This window comes from Colobus angolensis, unplaced genomic scaffold (genome assembly GCF_000951035.1).
Source record: "Colobus angolensis palliatus isolate OR3802 unplaced genomic scaffold, Cang.pa_1.0 Scaffold80, whole genome shotgun sequence".
Classification (NCBI taxonomy): Eukaryota; Metazoa; Chordata; class Mammalia; order Primates; family Cercopithecidae; genus Colobus; species Colobus angolensis.
In genome coordinates this window covers 2,363,901-2,387,416 of record NW_012121821.1, presented here as the reverse complement: position 1 = coordinate 2,387,416, position 23,516 = coordinate 2,363,901, and the positions used below count along the sequence as shown (strand labels likewise).

The 23,516-nt window shown below is 39.6% G+C and overlaps 1 protein-coding gene across 5 annotated transcripts in view; it reads right to left on the bottom strand.

Annotated features, from left to right (window-relative positions):
• The window catches only part of HMGA2 (high mobility group AT-hook 2), a 137,902-nt gene that overhangs the window by 27,317 nt on the left and 87,069 nt on the right, over positions 1-23,516 (bottom strand). Inside the window, exon 4 of one of the 5 annotated variants that reach the window (XM_011929246.1) lies at positions 20,731-21,534. The exons of 3 other annotated variants lie outside the window; for them this stretch is intronic. In XM_011929246.1, coding sequence (XP_011784636.1) covers positions 21,340-21,534 — 195 coding nt within the window. In that variant the 3' untranslated portion in view covers positions 20,731-21,339. Of the gene's footprint in view, positions 1-20,730; positions 21,535-23,516 lie in introns of those variants that run through there. One more of the 5 variants, XM_011929248.1, reaches the window with a different exon arrangement.

The window sequence follows — 23,516 nt, the reverse complement described above, 5'->3', positions numbered from 1 at the left end:
ATGGCAATTTCCTTTGTATTGTGTGACGCAGAGTTCATAGGCATACATTTCACAAAGATGTTATCTAGACTGATTTCCTTCATTCAGCTCTAGCCTGGCTATTTAAAGTACATGATTTGTGGATAGGGATATCCTCCCCCCACATTCTTGTAAGGCCAAAAAAAAAAAAATGAATGGAACAAAAGATTTACAGAGAGAGCAAAGAACACATGCATTCATAATATTAACAAGGAACCATTACTTAATAGTAAAAGGAAAACAGCTTAATAATAGTGGCTTGCAAACTACATCTGACCCACAGATTCCATTTGTGAATGGGTCCAGCCAGTGAACATTAAAGCTATATATATTAGACATGTATGAGAATTCCCTGCAGCTTTTTTTCATAATATTACTGTAACAGGACGCTGCATCAAGAATGCACTGCCTTAAGCACTTAACTGCTACCCTGCAAGACTTTACGGCTTAAAGTACTTCCCTTGTTCTCCTATCTTCAAAACACCCTGGGCTGCTGGGAAAGTGATCCAGACTTTAAAATGTACTATTGTCTGAGATTGTTTTTGAAAGGAACATATATTTTATAAAATGGAATTAATGACTACCAATTACATTTCAGGAAAAAAAACACTTCTTTTTCTTCAAAAGCTACCACTCTCTAAAAATAACTCTCAGCAAGTTACAAAATTAGAATTTCATGAAAAGCAAACTTAATTTTTCTATGTTCAAAGTTATGTGTTGCTTACAAACTACCTTTAGTATGCTTAAGCTGTTAAAGAGTCAAGAGATACACTTTTCTCCAAGATCATAACCATAAGTATTCAAACTATGATGTTTGCATGTGTGTTATGCAGACAGAAAAAAAAAAGAAAAACCCAAATTCAAACAGACGTCCTTAGGCTATAACGAGCATGTATAACACACTGTAATTATGCAGATATTTCTGTCAAAGAAATGTCATTTACTCAACAAATTTTCAAATAGCTACTCTGTGCTTAGATGACTCATAGATTATTCTTGAGCAAATGTTAAGCAGCCATCTGATAGATCACATTCAACTATAAGTTCACTGTTTAACAAGTTATAATGGTGCTAATAATTGATAAAATTCCCCATATACATGTAAGCTTAGAATTAAGCTAATTTTTCAACCTATTGTTTTCAAATGGAACACAAAGCTAATATGGAAGAGCTTGAATGTTGGAACAATCCAATTTTCTTGATGCTTTCTCAACAGACACAACAACTATAGTATCTTCAGAACGCAAAGCCACACAGGCTCTGTCAGTTCCCTTCTACTGGGAGGCAAGAAAGCCTCCCTTTGAGCTGTGGTGACAGGGTTACATAGGAGAGTTTGGTTGCTCTTCAGTTCAGAAGCCATCACTGCCAGCACCTGCAACTTGCTGCTCTGCACTTTCTGCTCTGACCACTGGTGAGAGAAGTCACTCCTTCCTTTCTCTTGCTCTTAAGATCCCTCTAAGTCCTGCAGGGTAACACCTGCTTGGCTGCCACAGAGGTGTCTGGGTCTCCTGGCGCCTTTATGGATACTCACCACTCATGCAGAGTCTTCAGGGAGAAGATGAAGAAATCAACAGCCAGCAGCATGAAGAATGCCAGCCTCTAGGTTGAGTGATTTCATTCACAGTTCCTCAACCTATGTGCAAATCATTTTCAACTGAGGAACTTCTATTCATGTGAACAAATGAAAGCATCAGAACAAAAGTGCCTCAGTTCTGCTTGTCACAGACAGATGACATTTGTGGGTGTACCAACAGCCTTTATAGAGAAAATGGAGGCATGATTTGGTAGAAAACATAGAGGCCAAGGCTCTCAGGAAGAAAAATTTTACATTCTCTGGTTATAGCCACAACATATTAGATAGTAAAATCACAGGAACGTAGTTGCACAAGTGGGCTGGAGTGTAAAAGGAACCATTCTATAGCATGAATTCCAGTATTCTCCTAATGAAAAGCAAAAAGACCGAAGCATAAAAGTATGCTAATGTTATTAGAGAATATGGTCATTGCTACACAACTGGAAAAAGTGAGCATGGGAAAATGTCATTGGATCCATGCAATACTGGTTTTATCCCCCCACCCCCCTGTATTTATTAATGGTTACAAAGTGCCACGTTGAAAATCTCCAATTATATGGAATAATATCTCGCAATGTAGCCATTTAAATCTGAATTAAAGCACTTAGAATATATTTTCTTTAAGTGGCTCTTTTTAACAAGATGTGAGAATTTCCTATTCTTTGAGGACTACTGTTCTGTGAATATACAAACACATATAAACTTTTTCTGCTACTGCAAGCTGAGGCAGAAGAGGAGGTAGGATATGGTTGATACAGAAGTTTACAGAAGAGTTCTGTGGCATACTCTGTCCCAGGACAGTTCTATATTACTGAGAAAATTGGTCTATGTTGGCATTGCTTTCTTCACTCTATTATGGTGTTTGTTCATGGCCCTATGGGTTCAAACAAATTAAGGACAGGTTAACTCTTCTTACAAATGGTAAGTAAACATTTAGTGATTAGGAAAAAATTGTCACTTTTGCTTACTGCTTATAGAGTGCATGCCAGTGTTTAAAAAAATAAAGATGTTTTTGATGGATAGCTCCCACTATCTTTCATATTTATTCTTTAAGTCAATAATAATTTCAGAACAACATACTTACCTATGCATAGCTACTAAGGAAGCAAGGTATAGTTTGGTAAATTTTTAAATAATCTGTTTATCCTTTAGCATTAATTACCTCATTCACTGAATGCATCATTCAGTATACAAAATGTTATTACAAAATGGATTTCATAAGAAATGCAATCTATTTTGCAGACTCTAGTGATTGTTTACACAGGATAAATTAAAGGGGTGCTTTGCAACATCGCTTATGCTTAAAGGACAAAATATTAAGGAGGCCTGAAGAAAACTTACAGCTTAGTTTTGTGTCTGGTCAGGTATATGCAATCTTTGGTACAATAATAAAAACAAACTTTCATGGAGTTCTACAAAGATCTTTCCTGTATATCAGCATGTATATGAAGATACCATGTTTGCGAAGCATGGACATGTCCCCAGGTTACTTTTGGAAGCTGGTAAGGAAAGAAGCAAACATTTCAAACCTATGCTAGTCTACCTCTAAAGGCCCTACTTCACCTTCACATTATACTAGATAGGAGTGTAATCATGATAAAGAATTCGTAAGAATGCAATTCATCCTCTAAATATCCTAGCTGAACTTCTCAAAGTGATAAGGAATGCTCCTCTGTCATAACCCAAGAACAAACTTATCATATGTGGGACAGAGGTGTGGGAAAGAAAAAACAAGTTGGTACGGTGCCCAAGATGCCAAAATCACTGATGTTTTGAATGGCAGTGGCAAGAAAAACCTCATTGGCTATAGTCATTGCAATAATTGTCCTTTAGAAAGTGAGGACATCCTTTTGAAAGATGGCTGCTTTAGATTTTGTCTTGAATACAAATTTTGTAGACAGTAGACTTGTCATAATGCCCAGAGAGTCCTGTTGCTGCACAGTTTCCCTCCAATTTCATGAGACAGTGGCTAATGATTAAAAATTTTAAAAAGCACTCTCATATTGGTACTACTATTCAAGGAGGGACAGGGCATTACTGCTTGGTGGTAAATACACTCCATACTATTTATCACCAAATAGCTCTGTCATGGCGCTGTGACTGGTCCTACACCCAAATCAAGGTTTACGGAACTGAAACTATCCTTTTAACTATACATTGAACTTGTTTATTCATTTATTTTTTTTCATTTATTCAATAAATATTCATTGAGTGCCTTCTATACACCAAGCACCACAGTGGGTGCATAGTTCCTGGCATATAGCCAGCACTCAAGAAATGAGAAAGGAAGAAAGAATGAAAGAATATGATCTTTGCCACTTGACAAGTCTAGTGATGCTTATGTTAACAATCAAACATTATCAAGAGACACATAAAATTACATTCAGTGAATTCATAAATATAGTTTGAGACACACATATCATGCACATTGGCTGCATTTTCATATACCACCACATTAACAAAATTTGAAGTTAAAATTTGAAGGCAATAACTCAACTATCTGGAAAATTAATAACCTCTGAGATTCTAAGATTAGATGAGCATTTACAGTACCCAGTTTTGACTCCAGCTCTCACTTCCTCTTCCTTCTGGGAAGAAGAGGTGCAATGACAATTAATGTGAACCTCACATGAACTATAACTATCTTGCTTTATACTTCTTAGAATTAAAACGCAGATTTCTTGTGCTGGAAAACCTGGACCTTGAAGCCAAATATAAGCTATGGAACAATTAAAGAATGAAGGTTACCAGACTATCCAAGTTTACATAGTTTATTCTACTCAAATTTATTTTATTTTTTTGAGAGACAGGGTCTTGCTCTATCGCCGAAGCTAGAGTGCAGAGGCATGATTGTAGAGCTCACTGTAGCCTCGAACTCCTAAGCTCAAGTGATCTTCTTGTCTCAGCCTTCCGTCAAGTTTAAACTATTCAAACAAACCTTCATTTCTTGGGTTTGGTAAATATTTCAGTCCTCCATTGACTGTGTTGTTTTGGCACCCATCCACTAATAGATCCATGCACTTAGACATTTTAGAGGAAAAAATGATATAGATGCCTAATCAGCAATTTGTATGCTAAAAATACTGTGTACATTTGGACACATCTGGATATACTGATACACACACACACACACAAACACACATCTATAAACTTAGTTAGCTCCTGGGTTCCATTCTTGTTGCCCTTGATAAGTAGAGCAGTTATAAGTATATAAAGGATATTTATGGGAGTGAAAATCTCTTAAGTCTTTCAACATTTGATTGCTTTACATAGTTGTGAGATGATGGTTTCGGGAGGGGGTAAAGAAGGAAGTTCCAAAATGTGAACGGTATTTAAATCTCTTAAATTTTTTTCTTCAAAGGAAGAGAAGAATAATGAAATTATGTTTTCCCTCTTCAACAAGATGGCTTGCAGAAGTGCTGTGGGCAGAAAAATAACTTAAAAGAATATAAAGACCTAGTGACTTGAGTCTCTTTCATGAAATATGTGGGTTAAAAAAAATCCAATAACCATAAAACAACCTTTTCTTTGATGCTGAACAAAAAACAAGCTTGAAATTTAGTGCTGCTGAGCAAATGAATGAAAAATACAGATGTCTTTTACCTTCAGCTCAACTCAGATTTGCCATCTGAACAGCTCCATGCTTACTTTAACTCTTTGTATGACTGATCGTATCCAAGCATTTAGTTAACAGCAATGGTTTTTCCTTCCTTTTATTCCTGTCTTAGTGAATTAGAAAGTTCAACTGCACCATATCCCTTTTCTTGTCCTCCCTGAATTACAAAACTTTAACACATAAAAACAAAATATGTGTCTTTTCCTGGTATTTTTATCTACTCTGATTTTTAAAATTTAAGATATTGATTGTTTTATTGAAAATGTAGGACTTTGATGCTATTTTAATTTTCCAAAGTAAGCTCATAATACCAATTTCCCCAAAGGTCAAAAACAATATATTAAGGAAATACCACCTGCTACTTAGAGCTTGCACAGGAAATTTGCATTTCCACTTTGTAATGCATTATTTGGGGGTAGGAAATGACAGCCTGCTTCATTATCCCAAGGCTCAGAATCCCAATAGCTGCAAAGCAGCAGACAAAAAGAAAAAGAGGCCAGTGTCCATTTTCCCACCAAATATCCTGGAAATTACAAATTCAGTAGGAGAAGCCAAAAAACATGTGTTGAAAGATGCCAAGCTCACCCCAAACTCTCTCTTCTGTACCCATGAAAGCCAGGCTTGCCTGCCAGCCCACTTGAGTTGGGCTAGTTTCACAGAGGGCCAGGTACAGGCCCTGGGCACATTTTTCAATCTTTTGTAAATAGTCCCTGAAGGATTAAGGTGGTGGTCATGGCCGTACCCTTTAACCTGCCTCAAAGAGCGAGGGAGAGCTCATGGAGCTTGCCTGTCCAAAGTTCAACAGACCCTTTCTGAAGTTTTATTTACACACCAAACAAGGTTGAAGATAGATTACTTCCTACTGTCTAGCTCACAGGAAAGAAGCATTCTGTTCAGATATAATATATACATTAAGAAACAAAGGAGTTGCTGAAAGCTTCTCCTCTTGTAAGCATTCAACTATACTGGGGCTTACAATATATTCTACTCTGAAATAGGCAGCTTTTCTTGAGTGTATCATCTCTGTCCTCTTTATTCTCATCTTCTTCCATCTTTCATGGTTTTCCCCCTCTACAGTTCTTACTGCTGTATATAAAAACCTCCATTCCTCGCCACATATCCCATATTTAATGTGTGTGACGGTTAAAGCCACCTGTGTCTTGACACGTTACAAAAATGTATTCAATTCATCAGTGATTTTATCCGGGTAAGGGCAAACAGTCAGTTTATCCAATTGTTTTTCCCCAGTGAGTCAACTGAATATCCTCTTTAAAATGAGATATTTTCAGTTGAAGTTAGTTTAAAATTGAGTAGAAATGGGTATTCATCAAAGTGCTCGGTGTAAGGTGCTTCATGTGCTTGAAGAATTGGTGTAAGGTTTTGTTACCTACTTGTGTAAATTAGCTCCTTAAACATACATCTCTGTATAGATGAGATCACCTCTCAAGAGCCCTTCTAGCTTCAGAATTCTGGGATTTGGGATTTAAGGATAGGTCTTCTGCAATCTAAACACTCCCTTATTAAATTTGCAGATTTCTAATATATATATATATATAATATATATTACATATATACATATGTATATATATAAATATCTAATACATATATACATAGGTCTCTTTAGAAATATCAAGTTGATAAATTTTTTTTCAATTTTTTAAAACAAGAGCAAGTGTTTAAAATTAGGATTATCTTCAAAGAGGAAAGGTATTTAAATTTTATAGTCATAATGCACCATGAATAAACAAAACAAAACTCTGCTTTAAAAATCAAGTATGGGAAGGCTGCAACACTGAACTATAGAGCAAGAAAAACACGAGAAAGTCTTGTTACTCAGAGAGATGGTTTGACAGACTTTGGCCAGAGAACAGTCCTCAGTATTTATGTAGGAAGGAGTTTTGAGAACAGAGAAATGTAGAACTTGTATGCACAGTATCCAAACACCTGTACAAAAACTTGACCATGGCCAGGCGCAGTGGCTCACGCCTGTAATCCCAGCACTTTGGGAGACTGAGACGGGTGAATCACGAAGTCAGGAAATCCAGACCATCCTGGCTAACACGGTGAAATCCCGTCTCTACTAAAAAATACAAAACATTAGCTGGGCGTGGTGGTGGGCACCTGTAGTCCCAGCTACTCGGGAGGCTGAGGCAGGAGAATGGTGTGAACCCGGGAGGCGGAGCTTGCTTGAGCCGAGATGGCGCCACTGCACTCCAGCCTGGGCGACAGAGCGAGACTCTATCTCAAAAAAAACAAAAACGAAAACAAAAACAAAAACTTGGCCACTTCTCTGAATATTTTAATTGCGATTCTAAAAGTTTGCTGTGCATAGACCAATTCTTAAAATGGTAAGAAGATTAGAAAAATGGAAATCCCAAAGTAAGATACATACATACATGCATATATACAGTATACTATATATAAATACATACGCATTCTTTGTCTTTGTATCCTTTATATATGTGTAATCTTTATACAGATAAAAATACAGCATGCACCACATAATGACGTTTCACTCAACGATGAACTGCATATAGTCCCAGAAGATCATAATGGAGTTAATTCCTATTGCCTACTGACATTCTGATGATCCACACCCTATGTGTGCCTAGGCAAATGTGTGTGCTATATCTTAGTTGTTGACCAAAATGTTTGAAAATTAAAAAAAAATTTAAAAAGTTACAGTAAGCTAAGGTTAATTTATTATTGAAGAAAGAAATATATTTTTTATAAATTTAGTGTAGCCCAAGTGTACTGTGTTTATAAAGTCTACATAGTGTACAGTAATGTTCTAGGCTGCCATATTCACTCGCCACTCACTCACTGACTCACCCAGAGCAACCACAACTTCCAGTCCGGCAACTTCCATCCATGGTAAATGCCCTATACAGGTGTACCATTTTAAAATATTTTATGCTGTATTTTTACTATACCTTTTCTATGTTTAGATATGTTTTGATACACAAATAGTTACTGTTGTGTTACAATTGCCTACAGTTTCAGTACAGCAACATGCTGTACAGGTTTGTAGCCGAGGAGCAATGGGATACACTGTTTAGCCTAGACGTGCAGTAGGCTGTACTATCTAGGTTTGTGTAAGTACTCTCTTTGATGTTAACACAACAATGAAATTGCCTAAAGATTCATTTCTCAGAATGTACCCCTATCATTAAGCAATGTTTGACTGAATATATGTCTTTATAAAATATATAACATATACACACACATATACACATACATTCATATATATACACACACACATTTTTGGCGACAGAAATACATATGCATATACATACATACGTATTTTATATATACATACACATATATAATATATATACACACACACACACACACACACAGATACAGAGAGAGAGAGAGAGAGAGAGAGAGAGAGAGAAAGAGACAGACCAGTAAGCCTTTATTTTCCATGAGGACAGATATTTGTATTATCTGAGGACAAGAGAAGTTTGTATTAATCCAGTAAAGACGTTTGGATAGCTGAAAATACAATTAGCTGTAAGTCAAGGTTCTGGCTTCTAACCCATTTCCTGCTTCTAATAATTAGCTACAAGATCTTGGGCAAGTCTCTGGAACTCGTTAGGTTTCCATTTCTCCATCTCAAATCGGAGATCATTGTCATAATTTGTGATTTTATAAAATGTAAAGAACGGTTTGTCCCTATCTTCCTCAAAACTGAACTAATTACCAATTTTCTATCACACAGCCACTTAAAAGTGAAGAACTGTCTTTTCCAGTGTGGTTTTTATATTTGGCAGCAAAACTAAACATCTAGCAGAGGCAGAATATGGAATCAAAAGCCACATGTAGCCTTTGTTAAAGCAGCAATTCATCTCTTCGGAAAGTCGTGATCCCTTCCTGGAGCCTGGTGTGGCCATGGATGGTAGCTCACAGGATTAAGTTTCAGAAAATAAGCTTGGTTTTTCTACTATGAAGGGAATAAACTCAGTTCCTACAAGTGTAGCAATTAATGGGCACCCATGGCCATCCCACTCTGAGGGGAAAGGGGCCATTTTGTAGAAAAACAATCCAGGACTGGAACTCAGTTTGAAAATGGTGTTAAGTTGGGCTTTTAAAATGAGTGATAAAACTCCCGTGTGTTTAAAGAAGGCCATGAAACACTGCAACTCCTCCTTGCTTTGCAAAAAAGTAACATCCACGCCATTCACCTAGGAGTCTGCAATGATATATCCTCCTCCCATTACACTTAAGCAGCGAAAAGACTCCTGATAACTGCATGGTAACAGTGATCAACATGGTCATGCAGAAAAACACTTTTCCTTTCCTGGAATGAACAGGGTGCCGCTTCTGGAATTAGAGGCTACATTTCTGTCACCCAAACCTCTCTCAGAGCCGTGTGTGTTGTGAGACAGCTGAATGTCTCACTGAATGTTTCCTGTGACAATGAGGGTGTTTCAGAACTTCCCGCTGCTGCCACAACCTTTCCTTTGTGATCTTCATGGTTAATGAGACTGTAAACCAGTATCCAAATCAGCATCTGCTGATTGAAAGCAGGTTTAAAGGGCAAAATAAAATGGTAGTGGTTTAATGATTAAACAACTTTTTACTGCTAAACATTTAAGTTGTTTTAATGTCTAAATCAACATACTTGCAGGATGCAAACTGCAATTAGGTGGAGGCAGAACTTCACACTGTTAGAGTTAGAGAAAAAATTGCTACTATCACTTTAAATGTCAAACTTGTGAACTGGCCTTGAAAGCCTCTGCTCTGCCTCCGTCTCCCCACCTCCTAGGCATTAATTCTATACAGACAAGTTAAACATTTAATTTGTAAAACTAATGAGAAGTAAATTTCTTGTTCCAAGGTAACTGGAATAATTGCCAAATGCAGATTCTTCCTCCTGAGTAGGAAGCCCCACACTGTTTTGAAAACAATTCCTAGACTTTGTCCCTGTTGAAGCTGATTGAATGCTCAATCACAAGACTCCAGTGTTGTTAGCTCTCACTTACTGCTTTTAGGGGCGGAGTTAACACTTTTCAAAAATCAGAGCTTCCCTAATAAATACAGTGATTTAGTGAAGATTTTGATTGTCTGGGGTTGGCATTCCTGAGGACAGAATAATTTATTTTACTCTAAGCAGGTGTGTAATGAGAACAGAGGCTACGTTGATAAGAGATCCCTGGAAGCTGGTAATATATTATCTTCTGTAATTTCTTCCAAAAATAGACTTAATGGAAAGAGGATGCATAATATACTCCTTCTCAAAGGAAGCATTCCCCAATACAACAGAAGCAGTCATTCTAAAAACAGCTTTATGGCTCTGCAGTCAATAGCTCTATTTTCTCCCCTTTCACAACTTCCTTCCTTCTGCTATGCAAGAACTTATGTGAGGGCACACACACATTCACATGTCAGTGTACACAACTGAAAATGCCCCAAGATCCGGATTCTCATTCAAACATCTGCAAGATCATCGAAAACTTAATGATTGCCTGACATGACTTCACCTGAGTAATTCATAGTGCTTTTCACTTTATTTCATTTTTTACTCCAACTCTAGTCATGTACATCCATGAATTAACCTTGCATTTAATTCAGTTCAGGGAGCAATTTCCGAATGCCTACTATGTTTGAAGTTTAGACACAAAGATATATAGGAAACGATGTCCACAAAATATAGGCTGCAAGCAGAACACTTCCCCAAAGGTGCCAAAGGTAAAGATGGCACCAAGAGCAGAATCGGAACTCTGGTGTCCAAACTGCTCCTAATTAAATGCCCAAGTTGCAAGTCAGGTTAATTGGTCAGGCTAAGGTCTTGAAAATGTAAATGAATGTTCTATGCCTAAGATGTTTTCCTTAGCTACTTCACAAACTAGAAGAATAGTTCCTCCTGCTCAGGACCACTGAAATGCTTATTAGAAATTGTTCAAAAGTCAATTTTTTTCAAATTTGGGACATTTTACCTTGAGTGAACAAAAGATATAAAGAGTAGTTAGACTCACACCTGGTTGCAAAAGCTTATAACCTAAAATGTAGCATATTTACTTTAGAAATTGTAGAAAAGATACTTTTGAGCTACTCAAAATTAATAGAGTTTTTTATTTATAAAAATATTTTAACAATTCAGATTGGAATTTCATATTTGAGGGAATACCAGGGTTTAACAAAAGACAGTAGATGGAAACTTTTAAGGAAGGTCTGTTTAGAAGCTTCTGGGCATTTTCAAGGGCTGGAAATTAATGGCATTCTTTCTTTATTCTGTTAAATTTTACCTCAGAACATATGGTTTCTCTCTTCTCTGATAGCTTTATTGCCAGCCCCACTCTAGAAATATGACAGAATGGCAGAAGAGGGATAGAAGAAAATAGGAAGACCTGTTCTGAAAGGCTGGGAAAGAGTTGGAAGGCCTCAGGAAGTTGCCAAATACTTCATAATTAATTTTTTTTTTTTTTTTTTTTTTTTTTTTGTAGACGGAGTCTTGCTCTGTCGCCAGACTGGAGTGCAGTGGCAGGATCTCAGCTCATTGCAACCTCCACCTTCTGTGTTCAAGTGATTCTCCTGCCTCAGCCTCCTGAGTAGCTGGGACTACAGGCATGCACCACAATGCCCAGCTAATTTTTGTATTTTTAGTAGAGACGGGTTTCACCATGTTGGCCAGGATGGTCTTGATCTCTTGACCTCAAGCTATGTGCCCGCCTCAGTCTCCCAAAGTGCTGGGATTACAGGTGTGAGCCACCGCGCCTGGTCAACTTTATAATTACTGATATTTAGAGTGACTTCAGGGATGTGTGTGTCTGTGTGTGTGTGTGTGTGTATGTGCGTAGGGGGGTTTTGTGGTAAGCTGAGGCAACACAGAGGCAGAGGACAATTGGTGATTTGTTACCCTATAGCATTTACAAAATTTGAGTCCCTTATCCATATTCATTTTACAGCCCAGAAATTTATAACATATTTGAGAAGTTGGGACTATCTTCAGATACAGCAAAAAGAACAATGGGATTAGAAGCAAGTCAGATGAAGAAATATTAAAATAATTTTATATTCTAATTTAAGTTGGTTCATTTTAACTGGGTTTCAATAACATGAAGAAGAGTGAGAAGTGGGTAAAGCTTCCACTTCTCTGAATAAGCCAGGACAAGATGGACCTTCCCTACCCTAAGAGGAATTTAAGTTACTATTAAACAGTATCCTTCCCAAGGTGGGCTGGGGGTGGGGTCAGAGAATGACTTTCCTGGTTTTTTTGTTTGTTTGTTTGTTTGAGATGGAGTTTTGTTCTTACTGCCCAGGCTGGAGTGCAATGGCACAATCTTGGCTCACTGCAACCTCTGCCCCCCAGGTTCAAGCAATTCTCCTGCCTGAGCCTCCCGAGTAGCAGGGATTACAGGCAGGTGCCACCACACCAGGCTAATTTTGTATTTTTTAGTGGAGATGGGGTTTCTCTATGTCGGTCAGGCTAGTCTCGAACTCCTGACCTCAGGTGATCCACTTGCCTCTGCCTCCCAAAGTGCTGGGATTACAGGCGTGAGCCAATGCACCTAGCGAGGATGACTTTCTTAAGGGTGATTAAGTCTGGCATCTCCCATCAGAGCTTTAGAGCTCCCATTTGAAGCCAGAACATGGCCCTTATGTTGCTGTCCTACCATACTCTTCTAGGTTCCCACAGGGTACAGGAGTCTACAGGAGTTTCAGTTATTCACTAAGTTTTTTGATTTTCAGCCTCAGAATATATTTTGTTGGACTAGTCCAGTGCTGTAGCTGGCAAGGGGAGCCCACTACTGTACCACTTATTCCCTGAAAGCCCAGGAACTGACAGTGGTCTGAATGTAACACAGGGAAGCCCCTAGTGGGTGTTGAGTGTTCCTTCATCAAAGAAACATTCCTCTTCCTCATTCTCTCCCATAACCTCCAGTCTTTAGAACATCACTTTATATAAATCATAAAAATGGAGCTGCTCTGCTTTGGGAGTGGGGAAGGACCCAGAACCTTGTTCTTTTATTTCCTGAGGGGTCTTCTTTAAGAATGGCCATAGGGATTTGTTTTTCTTCTTTTTTTATTTGATTGGATCCAAGTTTACCAACTAAATTAGCAGAAGGCCCATGCTGCCCTTCTTTGGGCACAACAATTGGTGGGGATGAGCGGCTTCCCCTTGTTTCCAATTGAAGAAACTAGGGAAACGGTCATGCAATGAAGTTTCCCAAGTTTGGCGTATTAGTCCATTTTCATGCTGCTGATAAAGACATACCCAAGACTGGGAAGAAAAAGGTTTAGTTGGATTTACAGTTCCACATGGCTGGGGAGGCCTCAGAATCATGGTGGTAGGCGAAAGGCACTTCTTACATGGTGGCAGCAAGAGAAAATGAGGAAGAGGCAAAAGTGGAAACTCCTGAAAAACCTATCAGATCTCATGAGACTTACTCACTATCACAAGAATAGCACAGGAAAGACTGGCCCCTGTGATTCAGTTATCTCCCCTGGGTCCCTCCCACAACACATGGGAATTCTAGGAGCTACAATTCAAGCTGACATTGGATGGGGACACAGCCAAACCATATCATTCCTCCCCTGGCCCTTCTAAATCTCATATCCACACATTTCAGAACCAATCATGCTTTCCCAGCAGTCCCCCAAAATCTTAACTTATTTCAGCATTAACCCAAAATTTCACAGTCCAAAGTCTAATCTGAGACAAGGCAAGTCCCTTCCGTGTATGAGCCTGTAAAATCAAAAGCGAGCTAGTTGCTTCCTAGATACAATGGCGGTACAAGTATTGGGTAAATACAGCCATTCCAAATGGGAGAAATTGGCCAAAATAAAGGGGTTACAGGGCCCATGGAAGTCCGAAATCCAGTGGGGCAGTTACATTTTAAAGCTCCAAAATGATCTCCTTTGACTCCAGATCTCACATCCAGGTCATACTGATGTAAGAGGTTGGTTCCCATGGTCTTAGGCAGCTCCACCTCCGTGGCTTTGCTGGGTACAGCCTCCCTCCTGGCTGCTTTCATGGGCTGGTGTTGAGTGTCTGTGGCTTTTCCAGACACGTGGTGGAAGCTGTCAGTCGATCTACCATTCTGGGGTCTGGGGGATGGTGGCCCTCTTCACACAGCTTCACTAGGCAGTGGCCCAGTAGTGACTCTGTGTGGGGGCTCTGACCTCACATTTCCCTTCCCCATGGCCCTACCAGAGGCTCTTCATGAGAGCCCTTCCCTGCAGCAAACTTCTGCCTGGGCATCCAGGCATTTTCATATATCTTCTGAAATTTAGGTGGAGGTTGGCAAACCTCAGTTCTTGACTTCTGTGCACGCACAGGTTCAACACCACATGGAAGCTGCCAAGGCTTGGGGCTTCCACTCTCCAAAGCCACAGTCCAAGCTGTACATTGGTTCCTTGCAGCCACAGCTGGAGCTGCTGGGACACAGGGCACCAAGTCCCTAGGCTGCACATAGCATGGGGACCCTGGGCCTGGCCCACAAAACCACTTTTTCCTTCCGGACCTCCAGGCCTGTTATGGGAGGGGCTGCCATGAAGGTCTCTGACATGGCCTGGAGACATTTTCCCCATGGTCTTGGGGATTCACATTAGGCTCCTTGCTACTTATGCAAATTTCTGCAGCTGGCTTGAATTTCTCCTCAGAAAATGAGATTTTTCTTTTCTATTGCATAGTCAGGTTGCAAATCTTCCAAACTTTTATGCTCTGCTTCCCTTATAAAGCTGAATGCCTTTAACAGTACCCCAGTCACCTCTTGAATGCTTTGCTGCTTAGAAATTTCTTCTCTCAGATACTCTAAATCATCTCTCTCAAGTTCAAAGTTCCACGATTCTCTAGGACAGTAGCAAAATGCCACCAGTTTCTTTGCTTAAATATAACAAAAGTCACCTTTGCTCCAGTTCCCAACAAGGTCCTCATCTCCATCTAAGACCACCTCAACCTGGATTTTATTGTCCATATCACTATAAGCACTTTGGGCAAAGCTATTCAACAAGTCTCTAGGAAGTTCCAAACATTCCCACATTTTCTTGTCTTCTTGTGAGCCCTTCAAACTGTTCCAGTCTCTGCCTGTTGCCCAGTTCCAAAGTCGCTTCCACATTTTCAAGTATCTTTTCAAGAATGCCCCACTCTCCTGGTACCAATTTACTGTATTAGTCTCATTTCATGCTGCTGATAAGGACATACCCGAGACTGGGAAGAAAAAGAGGTTTAATTAGACTTTCAGTTCCACATGGCTGGGGAGGACTCAGAATCATGGCAGGAGGCGAAAGGCACTTCTTACATGGCAGTAGCAAGAGAAAATGAGGAAGAAGCGAAAGTGGAAACCCCTGATAAATCCATCAGCTCTTGTAAGACTTATTCACTATCATGAGAATAGCACAGGAAAGACTGGCCCCCATGATTCAATTACCTCCCGCCGAGTCCCTCTCACAACACATGGGAATTCTGGGAGATACAATTTGAGTTGACATTTGGGTGGGGACACAGGCAAACCATATCAATTGGTAATAGGAGAATTGCATTTAAAGTACACATTCTAAACAAATCTACATGTTCCTTGTCTTTTTATCTTTTTTTCTAGATTTTCTATTATATTTTAGTAGGCCCTTGATGTTTTTGAGGACTTGGCAAGCCCCCAGATTCACAGTCTCTAAACTTGAGAATCCAGGAAACAGTTCACTCAGGTTTGGAGATTTCTCCTGAAACTGTATTACTATCTAGAGGCAAGCGTTTCCTGTGCACATCCTCATACCGCAAGTTAACTCCCTTTCCAGCTTCTACCCGGGACTCATCTCTCACTTCATGGCTATTTTCACAAAGAACTCCCCCATCACTAAAAAATGGTTTTGTTTCTTTAAGAGAGTTACTATGTAAACTCAAATTAGGAAACAAATAAGTCACATTGGGACTACCGGCTATGTGTTGGCTCACTTCATCCACAACTAAATGATTTTCTCCCAAACATCAGCTTCCTGGAGCCAGAATTCAACTTTGTGCCCAAGAAAAGTGACAAATTACTAAATGTCATGGACTTAAGAGTTCATTTTTGGTCATTAAAAGCTGGTTGCCTGAGGCCCACGGTGTTCTTTGTAAGATGCTTTGAATCCTTTGTGGATTGAGGAAAAGCAGGATAATATTAAATAAGCCACAAATAAACAGCAAATCTGAACACCATCTGGTGAAAGATTTGTTCTATTATGCTATTCATATACCTATTCTGCCACCTATTTGATTCCACTGCATGTCTTTCAGTGGTATTGATGAATTCACAGACATTGTAATTCTTATCAATTGAATGGCAAGTAATAGAACATGCTATATCTTCCCACGTGGTTCTCTTTATCTGTCTTCCAGAGTTGAGAAAGTGGCAGATTTACATAAACGTTTAAGAATTATTAGATTAGCCTTTGAAATAACATTAAATGAATTTAACATTTTGCTTAAATTCTTATTTCATTGGCAAAAATCTGCCCTGGCAACACCTGCCCTTACTACTAAAGCACCTCCTAGGTTGCCAGCTTACTTGCTCTCGCTTCTGAAGTTTGGGATTAATGGACTATAGGTACCTGCTTTCTGCAATCCTGCTCAAGGCTCCTCTGCATTCACCCATTGTTAGGAAAATCAGACAAGAGCAGAATAGGAAAAGTGGGTCAGCATATATTTGGTTTTCCAATAGGACCACTACCATTTTTTAAAAAATTAGGTATTTTGCTTAATTTACTTTTGCTTTCTTTTAAGCCAAGAGCTCATGGACTACTGCTGTATTTTCATTAGTGGTACAGTCTTATGAATCATTTAACAAGTACACCAAAATGCCTAATGTATATGTTAGGGTGAGTAATAAAGACTGGTTTCTCAGGGCGCCAGTCCATATTTTTTATAGTGCTTTCTGTCTTCCATTTTCAGGACTTAGCAAGTCTATGCTGTGTAATGTTCCCAAAGGGATGTGGCTATAAAATGTGTGAGGTCTGATAAATGTTCTTATCTGAGGTTTGCCCATCTTCCGTGGGAAAATTCTATCAGATGAAACAAGACTGTCTAGACCCTTTTCTTTTTCATCCTGCTGAGAGATTTACCAGAACTGTACCCCTTCCCTCCTGCAGAAACATTGTTTTTACATCTCAAGGTGCTTTGAAAATTGCAGTCAGCCCACTGGTATCTCTAGCTCTACAACATCATTGATCTCACTCCTAAAAATAGGAAATACTGCCAGGAAATGGATGCAGACAATTCTTACATATTTAATAAAATAAGTAACATTGTTACCTTTTCCAGCTATTTCTCTGTTGCCCTTATAGGAGCATCTGTGATAGAGCATTTTAAAGTTACATACAGATGTCATCCATAAGACTATTCAGAGTCTCCAGCCTCCTGAAATTTGTCAACACCATTCATCTTGATCTTTACCAAAATCTGAGTTTTGTTTCTTTTCTTAAAAGTTTGAGAAAAGTGCATTTAGGTGTTTTTAAAGCATAAGAAGGTGAAAATTACATTTTTGATGTTTTCAAGGGCCATTTTTCTTATTTATGCCATCACTGCATACAAAGTGGTTGAAAATAAAAAAGTTGAAAATTTCCAAGCATTCAGCATAAAAAATCTTACAGATTAACTACAGAACTATTTCCCAGTATCAAAATTAATTAAACGCCACCACCAAGTTTTCTCACCAGCCCTGCTTTCGTTTCCCATGTGCACATTTCTCCTTTCTAACCAAGCTCCACTTCTCTCTGTAAGTCCTTCCGTCACAAAATCAAAGGAACATATGATTTCCCTCCAGAACGACACTGCCTTTAATTCATCTGCAAATGCTGACAGGTACTCTTACGAAAATGGAACCAAAAAGAGGTGAAGGAAAAGACAGAGAAGCATATTTCAAATCATTTCGACCCATTTCTTCATTTTGCTAAGATTAGGAAGGACATTTTGTGGAGCTAAGTCAGAAGGCCATTTCACAAGCACTTCACAAGGGCATCTCACAAGAGGGTCTTTGAGAGACGAGACAGGGGTTTGAGTAAATTACTCAGAAAATCCAAGTTTAAAAGCCTCTTCCGAATGAAGAATGGATGTTTTAGTTTGACTTATCAAAACTGGATGTTTTAACTGACTAAATTTCTAGATAATTCTTCATTTTTTAGAAATTACTGAAAACATGCTTTCTTTCTTTCTACCGGTTATCAAGTATAAAGTAAATGCTTATAGAATTGTATTAGTTACTAAAGAGATACACAACAGTAGTTCTTGTCTTTGCTAAGAAACTTAAAGTTTCATTGCCAAGACAAGATGAATGTCAAAGAAACAACTAGAGATACAAACAAAGTAAGGGCCAAACCCACAGATCTAGGGCTCCATAATTGCACACTCCAGGAAACCCCGGCCTTCTTCAGTCCTCGCTGCTCTTTCCTTTCCCCTTCCGTCTCTTCCTTGTCCTTCTTTTTCTCAATTCCTGTTCTCCCTTCTGCCTGTTTTATGTATTTGGCCTGTCAGTGATGCTCACAGGCACTGCTGAGTACTCTGCTTTATGAAAACACCCATGTTTCTATATCTGCTTACTTGCTTGATTCATTCATTCACTCATTCCCTCCCTCATTCGTTAAACCAACACTATCTTATAAAGCTCTGTACTAGAGAGCATGGAGGAAACTATCCAGACCAGACCCAGATTCGGCCTTGGTTTCACCTCTCTGCAGTCCTAGCTTTTGTCATTTGCTTTTATGGAAGCTGTCAAACACCATGGCTTCTTACTGAACTTCTTAGCGACTCCCCCGTTCCAGGGATCTGTGTTGCCTTCTCAACATTCTCACGGCCCCAGTGGCAGGGACCTTAGGCCCTGGGACTCCTCAGATATTTCTGTCTGCTTTTTCTTCCTTCTTTTAACTTCTCCCCCTCCCTACATGCGTTACCACTTAGTGCCCCCAGGGCTCAGCCAGGGGTTCCTAGCTCATCTTTTCCTTCTCTACTTATTCCCTTAGTGCAGCCATAAGGATTCAATTACCACCTATACTCAGATGAGCCCCAGATCTCCATCTTCAGCCCTGACCCTTCTTCCTCTTTTCAGTCCCTTATTTCTCAATGTCTACAAAATATATAGGCTAGACATTTCATTGCCATATAAAATAAACATGTCAAAACCAGATTTTATTCTCTCTCCTCCCAAAGGTGCCTCTGCGGGCTAACTCACCGTGAGCGGCCCAAGTGCCGCTGCCCCAGCTACCAAGGTCTGCCTTCACCAGCTTCCTCTTTCTATTTGTTGTCCACTTTTCCCTGCATCCTTCCCTCAATTCTTCTACTAAGCCCTGCTAACTCTTTCTCTCTATTATTTTCCCAGACCTAAGCCTTCAAGGCTATTTCCATAGCCAAATAACTCTTCTGGATATTAACTATCTCAAAGTCAAAAAACATAAATTAATACACTCAAAAAAGTAATAAACAGGAAAACCTTCTTGGGGTATCCTGCACATCCTAAGACCGATCAGGAATAGTTCCTGTCACGTGTTTTCTAGTGATTTATAGAGCATTAAAAAAATGCTTCAAGCTGGAGTTATATGTGTATTGTTTAAGCTTTTCTATTTACTTAATAGTTGTTTTTATATTACGTTCCCAGGGAGGTACTGGCCTAGCAGACACATTAGAAATAAATGCAGAAAAACGCAGACAAGATTAATTTAACAATGGAATTGCAAGCATATCCATCAAAAGACCTATCTGCAGTCCAGTACATCATGCTGTCAGGAAATTTTGCCTCTGGCTTAACTTCAAGTTTTCCACTTCTTAATCTTCATCCCTTTTTACACATTTTTTTTATATTAAAGTGTTCTTCTACCTCTTTGAGATGAATGTAAGAATACCTATCAGTTACTGAACATGGGACCAGCTTCCTGAGACTTGCAGCTTCATTGACCACCAGAATCAATTTGGCCGAGCCCTGGAAAATGTAATGGTCCACTGTACTCCCTTACTGTTCTATGGGGGACTTGTCCAAAGTTGTGGGCCTAGTATAAAAGGATCTTCTTTTCTGGCAAGGGTGACAGCATGGTATTCCTCTTAGAACGACTGGACTCTCACCTCCTTTGAAGGTTATTAGTGTGTAGATTATCTAAGACTGATGGTCACCCATTCCCTCTTTCCCTCCAGCACCCTGGGTTAGGTCATTTAGATGCTCAGTTAAGTCATCTCTAGAGGTGTGGTAGAGAAGAGGGGGAAGTAAAGTTAATATGAATTAACTATCTAGATTTTGCCAATTTGCTATTACCAAGAATCTGTTAATAGAATGAAATTTTTAGCAAAATCTATTTGGGTTAATACCCAAATGCCCAAAATGTAAACCCAAAGAGTAATTCCACACACACACACAAAAGTGTAAGTCAAGACAGGCATTCAAAGGTGCATCCAAAGAAATAGCTGGAACTGGCAGGAGTCATGGTAGCCCATCTGAAGCTGGGAATGAAATGTTACTGACAAACTGCACAGAAGATAAAAGATACAGGAAAAGACCAACGGAATGAGAAAGGAAGGTCATGTGATATTACATGGCACTGAAGAGACAGAGACAGTGAATATTTTTTAAGTATCTGTTTTATGAAATCAAACCACACCAGAGCCACACTGTGATTTCTGCAAAAAGGTGGATCCCTGTACAAGAGTGACTAGAGTTCAGCCCACCCTCTACTCTCTAACCTGTCCCCCGAGGCATGGCTCTGCATGTGCCTAGAGTGAGTACCTTTTTCAAATTTGCACAAGGGTGCCATATGGAATAGCAGTGAAACTGCATCTTGGGATGCAGACTTTAGTTGGAAACCTAAGAAAGAATAACCGAGTGTTTTGAAATGATCTGAAGGACACCCGATTGGTTTCTATATGAAGAAAGCCACACACAAGGTTCATAGATGTAATGGACAGTTCCTCAAGGTGAAAATAAGATCAAGAGCTACCCTGGACTCCTCCAATGACAATTAAGTGACTCCTTTTGATACTGTTTCCCAGAGATGTTTTCTTCTTGGAGCTGGTTCTTGGCAGTAGATTGTCCCATGGATATGACATCAGGGTGGGGCGTATGGCATGAATACCTCAGAACAGATCTAGTGATGAAACACTAATAGACATTTTTTAGACCAGGTGCGATGGCTCACGTCTGTATTCCCAGCACTTTGGGAGACCGAGGTGGGTGGTTCACCTGAGGTCAGGAGTTCGAGACCACCCTGGCCAACAAGGTGAAACCCCATCTCTACTAAAAATACAAAAATTAGCAGGGTGTGGTGGTGGGTGCCTGTAATCCCAGCTACTCAGGAGCCTGAGGCAGGAGAATTGCTTGAACCTGGGAGGCAGAGGTTGCAATGAGCTGAGACCGTGCCACTGCACTCCAGCCTGGGCATCGAAAACAAGACTCCGTCTCAAAAAACAACAATAACAACAACAAACAACCAAGACATTTTTTAAAAAGCATGTTGCAGGGGGATGAACAAAGATAATTATTTCAAATTATCAACATTGTGTTCAGTCCTAGGCTCCATAAGTGCCAGCAAATAGTGACCTGATGTAGAGGAGAGTACAACGAAAGGGAAGAGGAAGGGTAACCAACACTTTTTAGAGCACTGATGACACATCAGGAACAACACACACATCAGCTGTGATGAGGACCCTGTGAGACAGGTCCCATGAACTCCACCTGACAGATGAGGGAACTTATGTTCAGAAGTCATGAGCTCTGAGTGAGGTCAAACAGCTTAGTGAGTAACACAGCCCAGATTCAAACGTAGGTCTAACTACAAAGCCCATATTCTTTCAATTACACCCTGCTGCTTATTAAAAGGCTGAATAATACGCCTTATGAGAAAAAGTTAAAGGAAGTTCTATAACTCATGCTTGACAAAAAAGACTGAAAAGTGATATAATGTTTTTGAAGTACTGTCTAGGAAGGACTAACCTAAAGGATGGTAACCAGCTGTTTTGAAACGGGCTCTGAAGAAGAATAGGAAATGGGCTTCAACTGCAACAAGACAGCAAGTTTCCTTACCAGAAAGATTGCACTTATTTGACTCAGTGGCTGAGGAAGACTGTGGAATCTTCTTCCTATGCAGAAGTCAAGATGACTGACCCTGGAGAAGAGCGGAGCATTGAAGTTTATTTAAAATGGGGAAGACCACTGAAGGAGTTGACCAGAAAAAAGGAAGGAGAGGCAAACTGCTACAGAATGGTACAAAATGGCAGAAGGAAAAAATAGCACAAAATGGCAGAAGGAATGGTGGAACTGAAGAACTGTTGGATGGAGAACTATACAGAAAACAAGAGACTCATGATTATAAGTAATTAATTAATAATGTCTAGTGTAACTGTGCTTGTGGAGTAAATTCCTACCACATCTCCTCTGAAGGTATTTTCAAACAATATAGACTTTTTATCTGAATGGAAGAATTTAAGAGTGGTCCTGCCTCAGAGCAGGGACATAGAAGTGCTAAAGGACTGCTTTGAGAGTTTTTGTCATCCTTAAAACAGCTTCTTTTTTAACTTTATATTTATATAGATGAATAATGTTCTCATTTTGGAAACTAAAATGCCCCATTCGGCATGATCATCCTATGACAATCCACAGTTTAGACTTGTGAAAACTGTGGGCCACAGACAAAGAGGGACTCATCCAGTAAATAGCTGATGGAGCTATGGCTTGACATTAAATCCAGGAAGAGATTCCAAATCCAGGATTCTTTCCAGAATCATAATCTATGTTTTCAAACACATTCTGAGGGTTGGCTGTCTGTGAATAACACCTCCTCAGGTTGTTCCTTTAACTTCAATGTGAATCACTTATAACTGCCAAATAAAACTGATAATTCAGCATGAACAAGACAATGCAAAGGACCCAAGTATCCAGGACTCCCCTGCCACTCTACAGATTGGAGGAAATGAGTTTCAGAAGGGTTCTAGACAGAGCAGAAAGCAAGGTCTAGAAGCTTTTGTTCTTTATTTTGCTGAGGCCCACTTTGAAGACTGCTCCCAGGGGACATTATTTCTTTCATTTGCATATTCATTCATTCATTTATTTAAATTTAAAATACATGAGGTCACACTTTTTGGCCTATTTTTGCAGCACTGAAATTTTTTTTTTTTTTTTTTTTGAGATGGAGTCTTGCTCTGTTGCCCAGGCTGGAGTGCAGTGGCCAGATCTCAGCTCACTGCAAGCTCTGCCTCCCGGGTTCAGGCCATTGTCCTGCCTCAGCCTCCCGAGTAGCTGGGACTACAGGCACTCGCCACCTCGCCCGGCTAATTTTTTTGTATTTTTTAGTAGAGACGGAGTTTCACCGTGTTAGCCGGGATGGTCTCGATCTCCTGACCTCGTGATCTGCCCGTCT